This window comes from Hyaena hyaena, unplaced genomic scaffold (genome assembly GCF_003009895.1).
Source record: "Hyaena hyaena isolate Hyena2069 unplaced genomic scaffold, ASM300989v1 scaffold_387, whole genome shotgun sequence".
Taxonomy (NCBI): Eukaryota; Metazoa; Chordata; class Mammalia; order Carnivora; family Hyaenidae; genus Hyaena; species Hyaena hyaena.
This window is the reverse complement of record NW_024081019.1, coordinates 680,446-693,477: the sequence shown is the minus strand read 5'-3', so window position 1 is coordinate 693,477 and position 13,032 is coordinate 680,446. Positions and strand designations below refer to the sequence as shown.

Here is a 13,032-nt window from a genome sequence, read left to right as displayed (position 1 = left end):
GGAGCTTCCAGTCGCCACACAGACTACTGTTCTCTGAGCTGATGACACTCAGGAAACCAGCAGCGAGTCCGAGATGGAGCACAGAGCTGGGAGAAGACGCAGCCACAGCAAGAGACAGAGAAGGGGACCAATTGCTGAGGAACACGTGGGCCTGCCATTGTTTCTTAGGGAACAGACACACAGCTGATTACATTTCTATAAGGACACAGGCTGGAGACACAAAGCCCAAAGTGTACGGACTGACTGGCATCTGCAGGGAGAAGCAGGGTTATGATAAAAGGCTGGTCCAAACCTTATGCAACAGGTTTTCATAACAAGTTACTGAGTCAAATATGTCTGAGAGAATAACCAAAGGAACAAACTTCACACTGACCTTGATAAGCCCAGGAGGAGGTTTTTCATAACTAGAAAGGAAAAGAAAAAATGCCATCAATCATGTTAACAGGAAAACAATACATTTTAATGAGCAAAAAGCAACTGCAGGCCAAAATGAAAAGAATATCTTTAGTAAAACCTTAAAACTACGTTAGATCTAAAGCAGTAAAATAAGGGGTGCCTGGGTGGCTCAGTCGGTTAAGCGTCCAACTTCGGCTCGGGTCATGATCTCACAGTTCGTGGGTTTAAGCCCCACGTCAGGCTCTGTGCTGACAGCAAGCTCAGAGCCTGGAGCCTGCTTCAGATTCTGTGTCTCCCTCTCTCCCTGACCCTCCCCTGCTCACACTGTCTCTCTCTCTCAGAAATAAATAAAACATTAAAAAAAAAAAACAGTAAAATATGCCCAGCAGTCAGAGATCTTATATAAGTAAACTGATGCTACACCACATCCTGCAGAGATCTAGCACTAAAATTCACTGAAATAATAACTTGGTGTCTGAGCCCAATGACTTTATTTGTGAAGAAGAGAAAGCAAGAGATTGCAGGGGAAATGTGCGGGAAGACACGTGAGCTAATCATGCTTCCGGACTGTCACTGTTGTCAGGTTATTGACCTACCATAACCTGCACTTACTCAGCATGGAAGATGCTTATGGGGAGAAGGTGGAGGAATCTGTTCTAACTTGGATGGGGCAGTGCAGCGGGGCACGAGCGAAACTGGAGGGAACGGCTTGTTGCAGGGGATGGAGGTGACGGTGATCTGTCCTAGAGGCTTCCCCTCCATTTCCCTGCCCACCCACCCTGCCCGCAGAGTGAGCCATCCATTCCTCCGCTTTGTGCCCGTACTGACTGGACTCGGGGCGCAGGACCCCTGCACGGGGCCTGGACGACGCTCTTTACTGAATGCTGCTAGAGTAAGCAGACGTATGATGTGTGGGAATCACCAAGGAGCTCACAGACCCCCAAGGACCTTAAGGGTAAAGACACATCATGCCTATGCTCCCGATTCATTTTCACTTCCTATCACNCTACACCACATCCTGCAGAGATCTAGCACTAAAATTCACTGAAATAATAACTTGGTGTCTGAGCCCAATGACTTTATTTGTGAAGAAGAGAAAGCAAGAGATTGCAGGGGAAATGTGCGGGAAGACACGTGAGCTAATCATGCTTCCGGACTGTCACTGTTGTCAGGTTATTGACTTACCATAACCTGCACTTACTCAGCATGGAAGATGCTTATGGGGAGAAGGTGGAGGAATCTGTTCTAACTTGGATGGGGCAGTGCAGCGGGGCACGAGCGAAACTGGAGGGAACGGCTTGTTGCAGGGGATGGAGGTGACGGTGATCTGTCCTAGAGGCTTCCCCTCCATTTCCCTGCCCACCCACCCTGCCCGCAGAGTGAGCCATCCATTCCTCCGCTTTGTGCCCGTACTGACTGGACTCGGGGCGCAGGACCCCTGCACGGGGCCTGGACGACTCTCTTTACTGAATGCTGCTAGAGTAAGCAGATGTATGATTTGTGGGAATCACCAAGGAGCTCACAGACCCCCAAGGACCTTAAGGGTAAAGACACATCATGCCTATGCTCCCGATTCATTTTCACTTCCTATCACTCTGTCGAGGTGCCCCAAAAGGGTTCTGAATTCCAAATCTGGAAAATCAACACCAACTGCTAATGTTCATTTAAAAAAGGTTTTTTTTACGTTTACTTATTTTTGAGAGACAGGGAGAGACAGAGCACAAGTAGGGGAGGGACAGAGAGAGAATGAGACACAGAATCCGAAGCAGGTTACGGGCTCTGAGCTGTTGGCACAGAGCCTGACGCAGGGCTCAAACTCAAAAACTGTGAGATCATGACCTGAGCCAAAGTCAGATGCTTAACTGAATAAGCCACCCAGGCGCCCTAATGCTAATGTTCATTTTTAAGTACTGACTAACTATAACTAGTAGCTATAACACTACTAGCCATAACCCACTACATGGGTATTTGGCTTTTAATTATGAATGTTGATAGGACCAAAAATGAAAATAAGAATGAAAAAAAAAACCATCATAACCAAATATCCTGGGTGCATTCAATACCTGCAAAGAATGTTTTACTGAGGATATCTAGGCATAGCAGCTGGTTTAAAACTGTGAAGACTCCAGAAAATTGTAAATGTGAGTACTTTAACATTGCTGCACCCAGACGCTAAAGCAAAGGGTGACTAATTACATTTTCTATAATGAAAATGTATTACTTTTATCAACAGATAAACATTGATAAATCTTAAAAGAGTGAATTAGATATTGATATGGAACAATCTCCATAATAGTTTAAGTTAAAAAGGGGGGGGGGTTGAGGGAGGACATAGGGAGCAACACATGTATTTGGTAAGCTCCTATTTGTGTGTATGGGAAAAAGGAGACTATATATGGCCACACACACACACACACACACACACACACACACACACACTAAGCTATCTCTATATGGATGCCTAGGAAATTGGTTACATGCGTGCCTCTAGGGAGAGGAACCAAGGTTCATTAATGGGAGAGATCTTGATTTTTCACTGTATTCACATCTATGTGTATTAACCCACAAAATGCTTTTTAACTGCAAAAGAAAAATAGTACCAATAGTATCTACATTACAGCTATGTTGGTATTAGCCCAGGTTAATGTATCTCTGAGAGAAAAACCAAAGATAAGTTGGGACTAAGAAAGAAAACTGGAGCCAAAAATATGCTATTAGGAGTCCATATCTGCTATAGAGTTATAGAGGCTGGATTTCTGTTTTAACAATGCTATTTCTGTAATTGTTTCAGGAATATAATCCTCACCCTAGCCCTAACCAACTTGATATTTTCCTCCCACAAAAAAGGAGCAGGTACAATAGGCAATACTAAATTTGATATTCAGAAAATATTAAGGGTTCAACATAAAAACTTGCTCCTTGTACAAGTAACCAGTCAATTATTGTGGCCAGCATGTTGCTAGGTACTAGAAGGGAGAACTAAGAGCATAAAGATATAACTAGTTACATCCAAAAAAACATAAAATGAAAACTACTTTCAGAAGCGTCAATAACTCTTTGAAACTGCCCTGATAAAAGGAAATGTTCTATCTTCTTGGAGGATAAGATCCCAAATTCTAGGAGGAGTATTTTTCAGTTCTAAATCAGTGTGAATGAGAATTCTGTAGAAGTAAAGCGAGGCAGAGTGGAAACTTCATGGGATTTGGAGGTAAAAACCTTTGGTCTGAATTATGACTCGTTCTCACTGTGTACTTGGGGCACGTTACTTAACCCCCCCAGAGCCTCAATTTCCACATGGGTGAACAGATCACGTCATACACTTCATAATGCTGGCTTCTGTCCCTTCTGCTGAAGACAAATCCATGTCTTCAATCCTCTCAAAAGCTTCATGAGGCACCTTAAGACTGAAGGGTGCGCTAGCATCAGAGAGGCCAAGATCTGGACCAGCAGAGGTGGAAGAAAACAACTTGCCAGGTGGTAAATGACAAATGCCAGGAGACTATTCGAGAGCTTTTCTGAGCAGACAGGGGAGGATCTGCCCCATGAAGATTACATAGTAAACAAGTAGACATCAACAGACTTAGCCTCTTAGGCCTGGTATAGTGATTGTCCAAAGCAAACGCTGAAATATTTTCTAACACAAAGTGGTGGCATAACATAGCAAGAACAATGGAAATCTGTACAAATTGGGGAAATGATTCAGTTCATCTGCAGCTATTCGTTAGAAATATTTATGCAAAGAGACCAAAGGGAGTTTGCTGGTACATTCTATGAATCCAATAATCCAGTAATACCTCCTCTGAGCCACAGAATTGTACAAAAACAACAGATGGCCAAACAGAAATCCAAATTCCTGAAAAATCTGTAATTGTTATTGCCAAGATGAAAAGGAGTGTGATGGAACTACACACTGTGAAATCTATTATTAGCAATGGCATTTCCTTTAAAAAGTCCATTTACAACTGTTTTCACAAATGTAAAGGAAGGTAGTTGATGACTGAAGGGTCACATTGAAAAGAGCAGGCCAGTCTCCAACAACGCAAAGCATTTTGTGTCAGAGCTCTCAGGTTAATTACAAAGGATCTGACTCCTTTGAGGACTTTTCTTTATATATCGTCTTAGCAGAGGTAACAGAAGTGCCTGAAACAGAAACGGGGTATTTACTGAATAACTCAGGGAACAGCAAACTTACAAGTTAATCTTCCAGAGCTAATTAGAGTGGCAGAATCACAGAAGAGCACCGAAAGGCCGCAAGCCCAGCGCCCAGCTGATGTTTCCAACTCCTCTACAACCTGCCCTTCTCCCACAGGCTACGGGCAGTGTCCTCGAACCCGCTGGAACCCGGCGTGCCCGGTGCCTGAAGTGAGGCCACGCGCACCAGCAGGAACGGGAGCCTCCGGTCCTAATTCTTCCTGCGGGGCTGGAGCTGGGCTCTCCGTAGCTCCCACCCTCCACGCTGGTCCAGATTCTCAGGGCTGAAGAGAGCCAGTCGCCACGCTCTTCCACCTGACAGCCGCCTTCGGGATCTCTAGGGACAGTCCCGCACCCCGTCCTGCAGCCCTCCCTCCGCGCCGCCCCAACTGCACAGGACGGCCGCCTCTCGTCCCCCGTCGCAGCCGATGAAGACCAGGCGGGTTTGGGCCGGTTCACTGCGGGCCCGCTGAACCGACACCGTGAAAGGGCAGGACCGCGGCGCTCACTGCACTTGCCGCGCGTTCAGTCCCCAAATCGCGACGCAGAGCCTACTGAGTGCCGCCGGATCCTCAGCGCCCGCCCCGCAGAGCCCGGGCCGCACGCCGGCCTCGCGCGCGGAACCAGAGCCCGCGCTTGCCCCGCCCGCCCAGGCCGCTCCGCGCGCGCGGGCAACGGCCCTTCGCTCCCCGCGGAGGCGCCCCTGGAGGTCGGGTGGCCGCGCCGCGCGGGGCGGGAACTGGGGGTTGACGTGGCCCGGGCCCGCTGCCCGCGTCCCCCCGGGACCCAGCCTCGCGCGTCCCCGCGGCGCCGGGCACCGCGAACGCACGGCTCGCGGAGGAGCGCGGGCGGCGCGGACTCACAAGGACTCCAGGTGCTTGAGCTGCTGCAGCTGTTGCGCGTCGTGTCGCCGCCGCTTCTGCTCTCGGCGCCGCTGCAGCTCCTGCTCCGCCGACTCCCGCGGCCGCCGCGCGCCCCCGGCCCGCGCGTCGTCACGCCCCGGCCGGGAAGACATCGCGGCCGGCGCGGCGGAGGCGACCCGCGGCGCGCCTGAGGCGGCTCCAGTAGCTGAAGCGGCGAAGACGGCACTTCCTCCGCGCCGCGCCCGGCCGGCCCCGCAGCGCCCCCTCCCGCCGTCCGCCCGGGCAGGGCCCGCTGCCTCCGCCGAGGCCTCCCGGTCCCCGCCTCCCGCCAGGCCCGCCGGCCACCTCCCTGCGCCGCGGCCCCCAGCCCGCGCTCGGAGCGCCGTGGCCCCGCGCCTGGCCTGCGGGCGCCGGAGGTCGGAGGGCGGCCCCTGGCGGCGGCCGCGAGGCGGGCGGGGGAGGCCTGCGGGGCAGCCGGGAAGCCCCTCCCCCCGGAGGCCGGGAGCGGGTGCGAGGTGACTTCGTAGCCCCAGGTGGGTCCAGGGGCGCTGCTGCTACGCGGTGCTGGGCTTCAAACAGCTTTGAAGATTCAATAGTCTCTCATGGTTTGCCTCTCTCCCTTTCCCCCACCAAACTCTTGAATGCTGACAAAAACTGAAGACTGATGGGGGGGAGGGGCACGGAGGGGGGCACTTGTGGGGGTGAGCACTGGGTGTTACATGGAAACCAACTTGACAATAAACTATTTGTGAAAAAAAAATACAATAAAAAAACAGCTTTGAAGAAAGCAAGATCTTGCTTTTCTATAGAAAAATTCTCTAATTTTCCAAAGCATGGTTAAAACACAGCGTACAGTGTATTTAGACGTTTGGGTGCTGGGCGAAAAGTTGTATATACTGAGCACTTTTTTTGTGTTCGTCATTGAGCTAAGCCCTTAAAAATGGGTGGTTTAATCTTTAAAAACCAATTGCTGTTATTACCCTTATAGAATGGAGGGAACCCCGGGAATTAAATAACACGCAGAGGCAATAAGTCATGGAGCAGAGATGCAAAGTGTTAAGTGCTTAACAAGGTTGCATTTTGAAAATGTGTCTGTTATGTGAAGTTATAATTGTTTTAGCTATAACATAATGGAAGAAATCACAAAGGAAATCTAACAGCATAGGGAATATATCCCTCAAATGTGGTGTTTAAGATAATTAGTACTTAAAATATATGAAGAGCACTTTCATATTTATTAGAGAAAATCCAAATAAACAAAGGCTTTGAACGGAAACACATGTTACACTGATTTGTCCCATGACTTGGAAATCAAGTTTCCCTCTGGGAGGGAAAAACTGGTGCATATATCAGTCCAGCTGTTGATGTAAGTTACCTGGACCAATAAGTACCCTGTAAATACCTCGCAAGACATCTTCATCTAGTCAAAAAGAATATAGTCTAAGGAAGAAATGTGACGACTGAGAAACAAAGCAAGTGTAACTTAATCGTTTACAGAAAGAAGATGGTCGATAGAATCTAGAAAAAGAGAACCTAGGTAAAATAATCCGGTGGTGTTTGTCCAGCACTGTCCACTAAAGACACAAATTATATAAACACGCATGAGTGTTCTGACCACTGGAGAAATATGCAGCATTTGGAATAAGGCATGAACTTGACCAAATGTGGCCTCGTCTCTTTTTTTAATTTGAAGTGTAGTTGACATACAATACTATATTAGTTTCAGGTGTAGAACATATTGATTCAACATTTATGTCCATTAAGAAATGTTTACCTTGTGTGTGTAGTTACCATGTGTCACCATGCAAAGTTATGGCAATATTATTGACGATATTCCCTTGCTGCACTTTTCATCCCTGTGACTTATTTATCTTAAAGCTGGAAGTTTCTGCCTCTTAATCCCCTTCACCTATCTCACCCATCTTCCCACCAATCCCCTCTAGCAACCACCAATTTGTTCTCTATTTTTTGTGCTCTAGAATTTTTTGGTTTTTTTGGGGCTCTAGATTCCACAGGTTCAGGAAATCATGGTATTGTTTATTTTCTCTCTGACTCACTTCCCTTAGCATAATGCCTTCTATGTCCATCCATGTTGTCAAAAATGGCTAGATTTCATTCCTTTTTATGGCTGAGTGATATTTCACTGTATGTGTATAACACATCTTTGTCCATTCATCTATGGATGGACACAGGTTGTTTCCGTATCTTGGTTGTCGTAAACAATGCTGCAAAAGTTGGCTCCATCTTAAAGGAAATACCTTTCAATACTACCTAAGCTCCTCTGCTCTGATTCCATTCCCACCCAACAACATCCTGACAGTGTTTTACACCAGATCCTAATATGAGGAGAAAGGTGTTTTTGTCAGATCTGAGCACTGGGGTCAGTGGAAAGGTAGGTCTCCTACTGTAGACTAATAACTTGACATTGCAATTTGTAATTTAATATCTTATGACTGTAGTTATTGTGGCAGATGGTATTATTCCAGTCACCTGCAGTAATTTCTCCCATGTCACTTGTTTTCTACAAATGACCTTGATACTACTCCCACAGAGAGGTGGGATCTATGCCCCTTCTTGAATCTAGACCAACCTTAGTGATTTGACTGTAACCAGTAGAAAGTAGTGGAAGTGATGCTTCATCATTTTAAAGATGAGGTCAGAAAAGATTAGATAGTTTCCAGTTGGTTCTCTTTAAATATTTGCTTCTAAAACTTTAAGAAACATAAGCTTTTCAACTGCCCTGAAGCCACCATGCATTGCTGAAGTCCAAGTTAACTAATGAAGAGAGATCACATGAAGCGACCTTGAGATTCAATAAATAGTGCCTAACTGCCCCCAAACCCTAGTCAGATGACTCCATGGTACATAGCAGAGTAAATCTAAGTGTCTCACCCCAACCAAGCTGAACCAGAATTGTTCCTGCCCTCCTTGAGAGGCTTTGTTGATGGCCAAGCTATGCCCCTAAAAGTAAAAAAAAGAAGAAGAAGAAAAAGAAAAGGAAAAGAAAGAAGAAGGCAGAAAAGATAAAAATTAAAAGACAACCATAACCAGGGGCACCTGGGTGGCTCAGTTGGTTAAGCGTCTGACTTCGACTTAGGTCATGATCTCACGGTTCGTGGGTTCGAGCCCCGCATCGGGCTCTGTGCTGACAGCTCAGAGCCTGGAGCCTGCTTCAGATTCTGTATCTTCCTGTCTCTCTGATCCTTCCCTGCTCTCTCTCTCTCTCTCTCAGAAATAAATAAAACATAAAAAAAAAAGACAACCATAACCAGTGATCTTATAGCAACATAAGCAAATACTCTGAATACCTTGGGATATACTTCTATATAGAAACCAATTGAATTGGGTTTCTCTTACTTGCAATTGAAGGAATCATGACTGATTCAAACATTTGCCTAACACAATGATTTGATCTCTCCCTGCAAGGCAGTACTAAGGGAGATGGATACAAGAAGATCCAGGGATTGATAATTCTATTTCAGCAAATATCAACCAAAACTCTTTGAATTATGTAGCTGCCATGGAAAGAGTCACTGTGATCAAAGAGCTACAGTACTCTGGTCAAACCAATATCATACACCCGTCTTAACTCACAGGGGCAGGATTAACAGCCTGGGAAAGGGAGTTCCTCAAAGTGAAATCAAGGTTCTGTTAACAGAGGGTGAGAGGAGACAGAGAGAGTGGAAAGGGATTCTCGACAGGGAAAAATAGATGTGCAGTTCAGACAGCCTCTCCCAATACCGCCTCCTGGCCTGCATTCTAGGCATCTCTGCTTTATGACTAACATGTTAGAACTTATAAAGCAGTGAAAATCTTTTGATCCTTCCCTCGAAGCGAGTCTGGGTTCTTTGTGTATTTTGACACCAGACAGAATTTTCCTGGTCATTCATCCAGTGTGATATGCCTCTGTGTTCACTTCACAGAGGCATGATGGACCCCCATCTACCCAAAACTGGTTCACTGTCAAGACTGATGATACCACATATGCATCAAGAAGGTAGGAAGAGGGGCACCTGAGTGGCTCAGGCAGTTGAGCATCCAAATTCAGCTCAGGTCATGATCTCGCAGTTCGTGGGTTCGAGCCCTACATCGGGGTCTCTGCTGTCAGGGAAGAGCCTGCTTTGTGTCCTCTGTCTTCCTTTCTCTCTGCCCCTCCACGCATTCTCTCTCTTCCTCTCCCTCTCAAAAATAAATAAAACATTAAAAAAAAAAGAAGGTAGGAAGAAATTTGTTGTTCACATATTGAGACTTTCTGGAAGAGCAGTTCAGACACCTAAGCTAGTCCAAAAATGACTTCAGCAAAAGAAAGGTGAGTGGCTCTGGGTTTTACTGTGTTTAAGAGGTGAAACTTGGTGAGTGTTCCCACATACAGGCCAAGATTTTGAGCAATTTGAACTCCCCCCACCTCGCCCACATGTGGGACAAAAGGTGAAAGTGGAGGTGAGGCTTGCAAATTCCAGTGGTCAGCATCAAAACTGGAGTCAGATGTTTATTACATAGCGTCATCTCTCAGACTCAGTCCCATTTCCTGGTTGTGGTGATAGACTTAATGTAGTAGCATCTCATCCATTAACCAGGGAAACAAACAGGAATTCTTTCCTTACTGCTTATAATTCTAAAACATCATTCTTACCTGTCCCACATTATTTGTGCCTGTAGCATCTGGAAGGGTGTGCAGGTATAGTTTCTTTACAGAAAGAGAGTAAAGTGATTATTACCCAACCATGAATACGTAGGGAGTCAGTCTTCACTTTGTACCAAAGCACCTCTCCCAGGGGGGAGATGACTTATTTGTATTCCCTCCCTGCTCTATCTCCCGCCTCAGTTTTTTCTACCCTCTACCCCATCCTAAGATACCAGTTAATTCTCCAGGCCAGCCAGCGGGCCTCAGTGTGGGCCCAGTTGTGGAGGGGTGGCTGTAGTAGACCCTGACTTTCTTTTTTTTTTTTAATGTTTTTTTATTTATTTCTAGGAGAGAGAGAGAGAGAGACAGCATGAGCAGGGAAGGGTCAGAGAGAGAGGGAGTCACAGACTCTGAAACAGGCTCCAGGCTCTGAGCCGGCAGTCAGCACAGAGCCCGACGAGGGGCTCGAACCCAGGAACCGCGACATCATGACCCAAGCGAAAGTCAGTCGCTTAACCGACTAAGTCACCCAGGCACCCCATCCCCCTGACTCTCTTTTACTGGCTAGGTTTTAAGCCTTTCAGAATAGAACTATGTTAAAAAGACTGGACTTTCTCTGGCTTATACTGATCACCTTTCACAGCATAACTTTGATGCCATTATTTTGCTCACAAGGTATATTATTTTACACACCTATTTTTTTTTCCAGAAGAATCTAGATGAAGTTATTGTCTTTCAAATAATTCATAGAAGAAGGAGTGTAGCGATCAATTCAGGGTAGTATGAAAAAACCCCTGCAGGTTTGTACACGTTGCTCTATTTACCTGGGAGAGGAGACTCTCCCTGACATTAGGCATAGCTGCTCCACTTGTCAGATGCCCCTTGGCAGATGCAGCCCTGGGCACAGTTGGCACAGCCCGTGAGGCAGCCAGGGCAGTACCTCTTCCTACAGGATGTGCATTTGCAGGAACTGGTGCAGGTGTGTGAGCCGCTGGGGGTGGGCACGAGGAGTTCGGGGCTATTCTGGGGTGCAATGCAAAGTGTTGAAGAGATGCACTTGGGCTCCTGGAGTTGTGGTGGTCCACAAGGTGTATTTCACTAGCTTTTATCTCATAAGTGACCTTTCTCCAGTGGGAAGATGGAGGAAGGCAAAATGTGAGTAAAAGAGAAAGACCACATTCTATTATATAATAAAGAAACACTGCTAGCTAAGAGGGTAGAATGCAAATCTGCCTTTTGAAAAATTAAAAACACCAGATTTCAAAGAATTCTCATGGTGAAGTAGGCAGCAAGCTCCCAGGAATACAGTCCACAGTTCTCTCCAGCACAGTAGAAACATGTGAGAGACCCTGTTTTATTCCTAACAATCTTAACTGTTTTCAGTAACAGTTTAGTAGCTAGTAGGATTGGAGGAAAAATGGCAGACAATATGCTTTCACTGAAGCTTGCAGGTAGGGAAGAGTGAGGGAAGAAGGGGAGACACCAAATGTAATTGCTAATCTCTGCCAAACCTTGGGTTCCCCCTTCTCTTCCTTGCTGGGAGCACTCTGATACTGTTCAGGAGTCTAAGGTAGCTACCTGCTTCAGGGGAGGCTGCTTAGGGAGTAGAGACCCCTTCCATCCTTTCTGGAGGTGAATTTTGATTAGTCTTTTTTTTTTTATGTTTTATTTTTATTTCTGAGAGAGCGCGCGCGAGAGAGGCAGCGTGAGCAGGGGACGGTCAGAGAGGGAGACACAGAATCTGAAACAGTCTCCAGGCTCTGAGCTAGCCATCAGTCAGCACAGGGCCCGACGCAGGGCCCGACGCAGGGCTCGACGCAGGGCTCGAACGCACGAACCATGAGATCATGACCTGAGGTGAAGTCCGACGTTGAACCGACTGAGCCACCCAGGTGCCCCAATCTTGATTAGTCTTAAAGCAAACATAGTAACCCTATTCCTCTTCCATTGATTGGTTTAGCAATGGACACGTGATTCAATTTTTGTCAATGAGATGTGAGGGGAGGTCTTGTCCGAGGAAAGCATTATAGAAAGTTCCTTGATCTTAATAAATGATACTTGGAATAATACTAAACGATCCTTTCTCCTTCAAGATGGCTCTCCCTGAATGTGGTAGCTGATCTGGGGCAGCCATGAAGGGGCAGCAGTGAAACCTGAGGCTGACTGAGAAGAGACCATTCAGCTCCTGAGGATGTTTTAGAGACATTTGATTAACCCAGTCCTGGAGCTGCTTTCCTATTCTGAGAGATAGTATATTTCTTTTCAGGTTAAGTGATTTTGTGTTGGATCTTCTATTACTCATAGATAAATATGATTCCTCACATTTACATTGTATTTTGCAGTTCCATCCCTCATATATTGCTTCAGTTGATCTTCACAGAAACTCTGTGGAGGTGGGCAAGACATTTTACAGATAAGAAGATTGATGCTCCGAGAGTAGGGGGATGGGTGGCCCTACAACGAAGGTGGTCTGATTTCTAGTCTAGGGTTTTTCATCAGAGAACATAGCCTGTGGGATAATTTGTTGCAAACTCTTGGGGAGTGAAGGAGAGGGGGTGCTGCTGCAAGTGAATGTCTCCTGCTTCACATTTGCCTGAGGTCAGCTAAGATGGACTTTCCAGCGATGTTTTTCTTATTGCTGGCCTTTTCTTTATCCCTGCCTAGTATATGCCAAGTTAAAGTTAACAGCTTATTTAGCTTCCAGGGTTTACTATTCTTGGAAGATCTGATTCATGAGACTTCTTTATTTCAGGCTCAATGAAACGTAGAATTCTTTCTTTATTGCCTACCTTGATTTTCCCAATCAACTTCCTATATAGAGGGGATAGGACAGAACCAAGTTTTGTGACTTTCATCCAGACCAACCCTTTGCCAGATGTCCCTTCTCTGCCTTCTCCACGCTGCTCCACGGCTCCATTGGCCTCAGCCCTTTTGGATGTTTCTCTTATTCTGTACTTT

The 13,032-nt window shown here is 46.4% G+C and overlaps 1 protein-coding gene across 4 annotated transcripts in view; it reads right to left on the bottom strand.

The window, feature by feature from the left end:
• LOC120244561 (retinitis pigmentosa 9 protein-like) overlaps positions 1–5,700 on the bottom strand; it is a 55,177-nt gene extending 49,477 nt beyond the window's left edge. For all 4 annotated transcript variants that reach the window (XR_005531568.1, XR_005531569.1, XM_039251151.1 and 1 more), the window contains exons 1-2: positions 5,451–5,700; positions 374–404 (exon numbers count right to left, since the gene is read on the bottom strand). Coding sequence is in view for 2 of the 4 variants with exons in the window: in XM_039251151.1 (XP_039107082.1) it covers positions 374–404; positions 5,451–5,602 (183 nt within the window). In the remaining 2 variants the exon portion in view is untranslated. The remainder of the gene's footprint in view (positions 1–373; positions 405–5,450) is intronic.
• Positions 5,701–13,032: the final 7,332 nt, after the last annotated feature.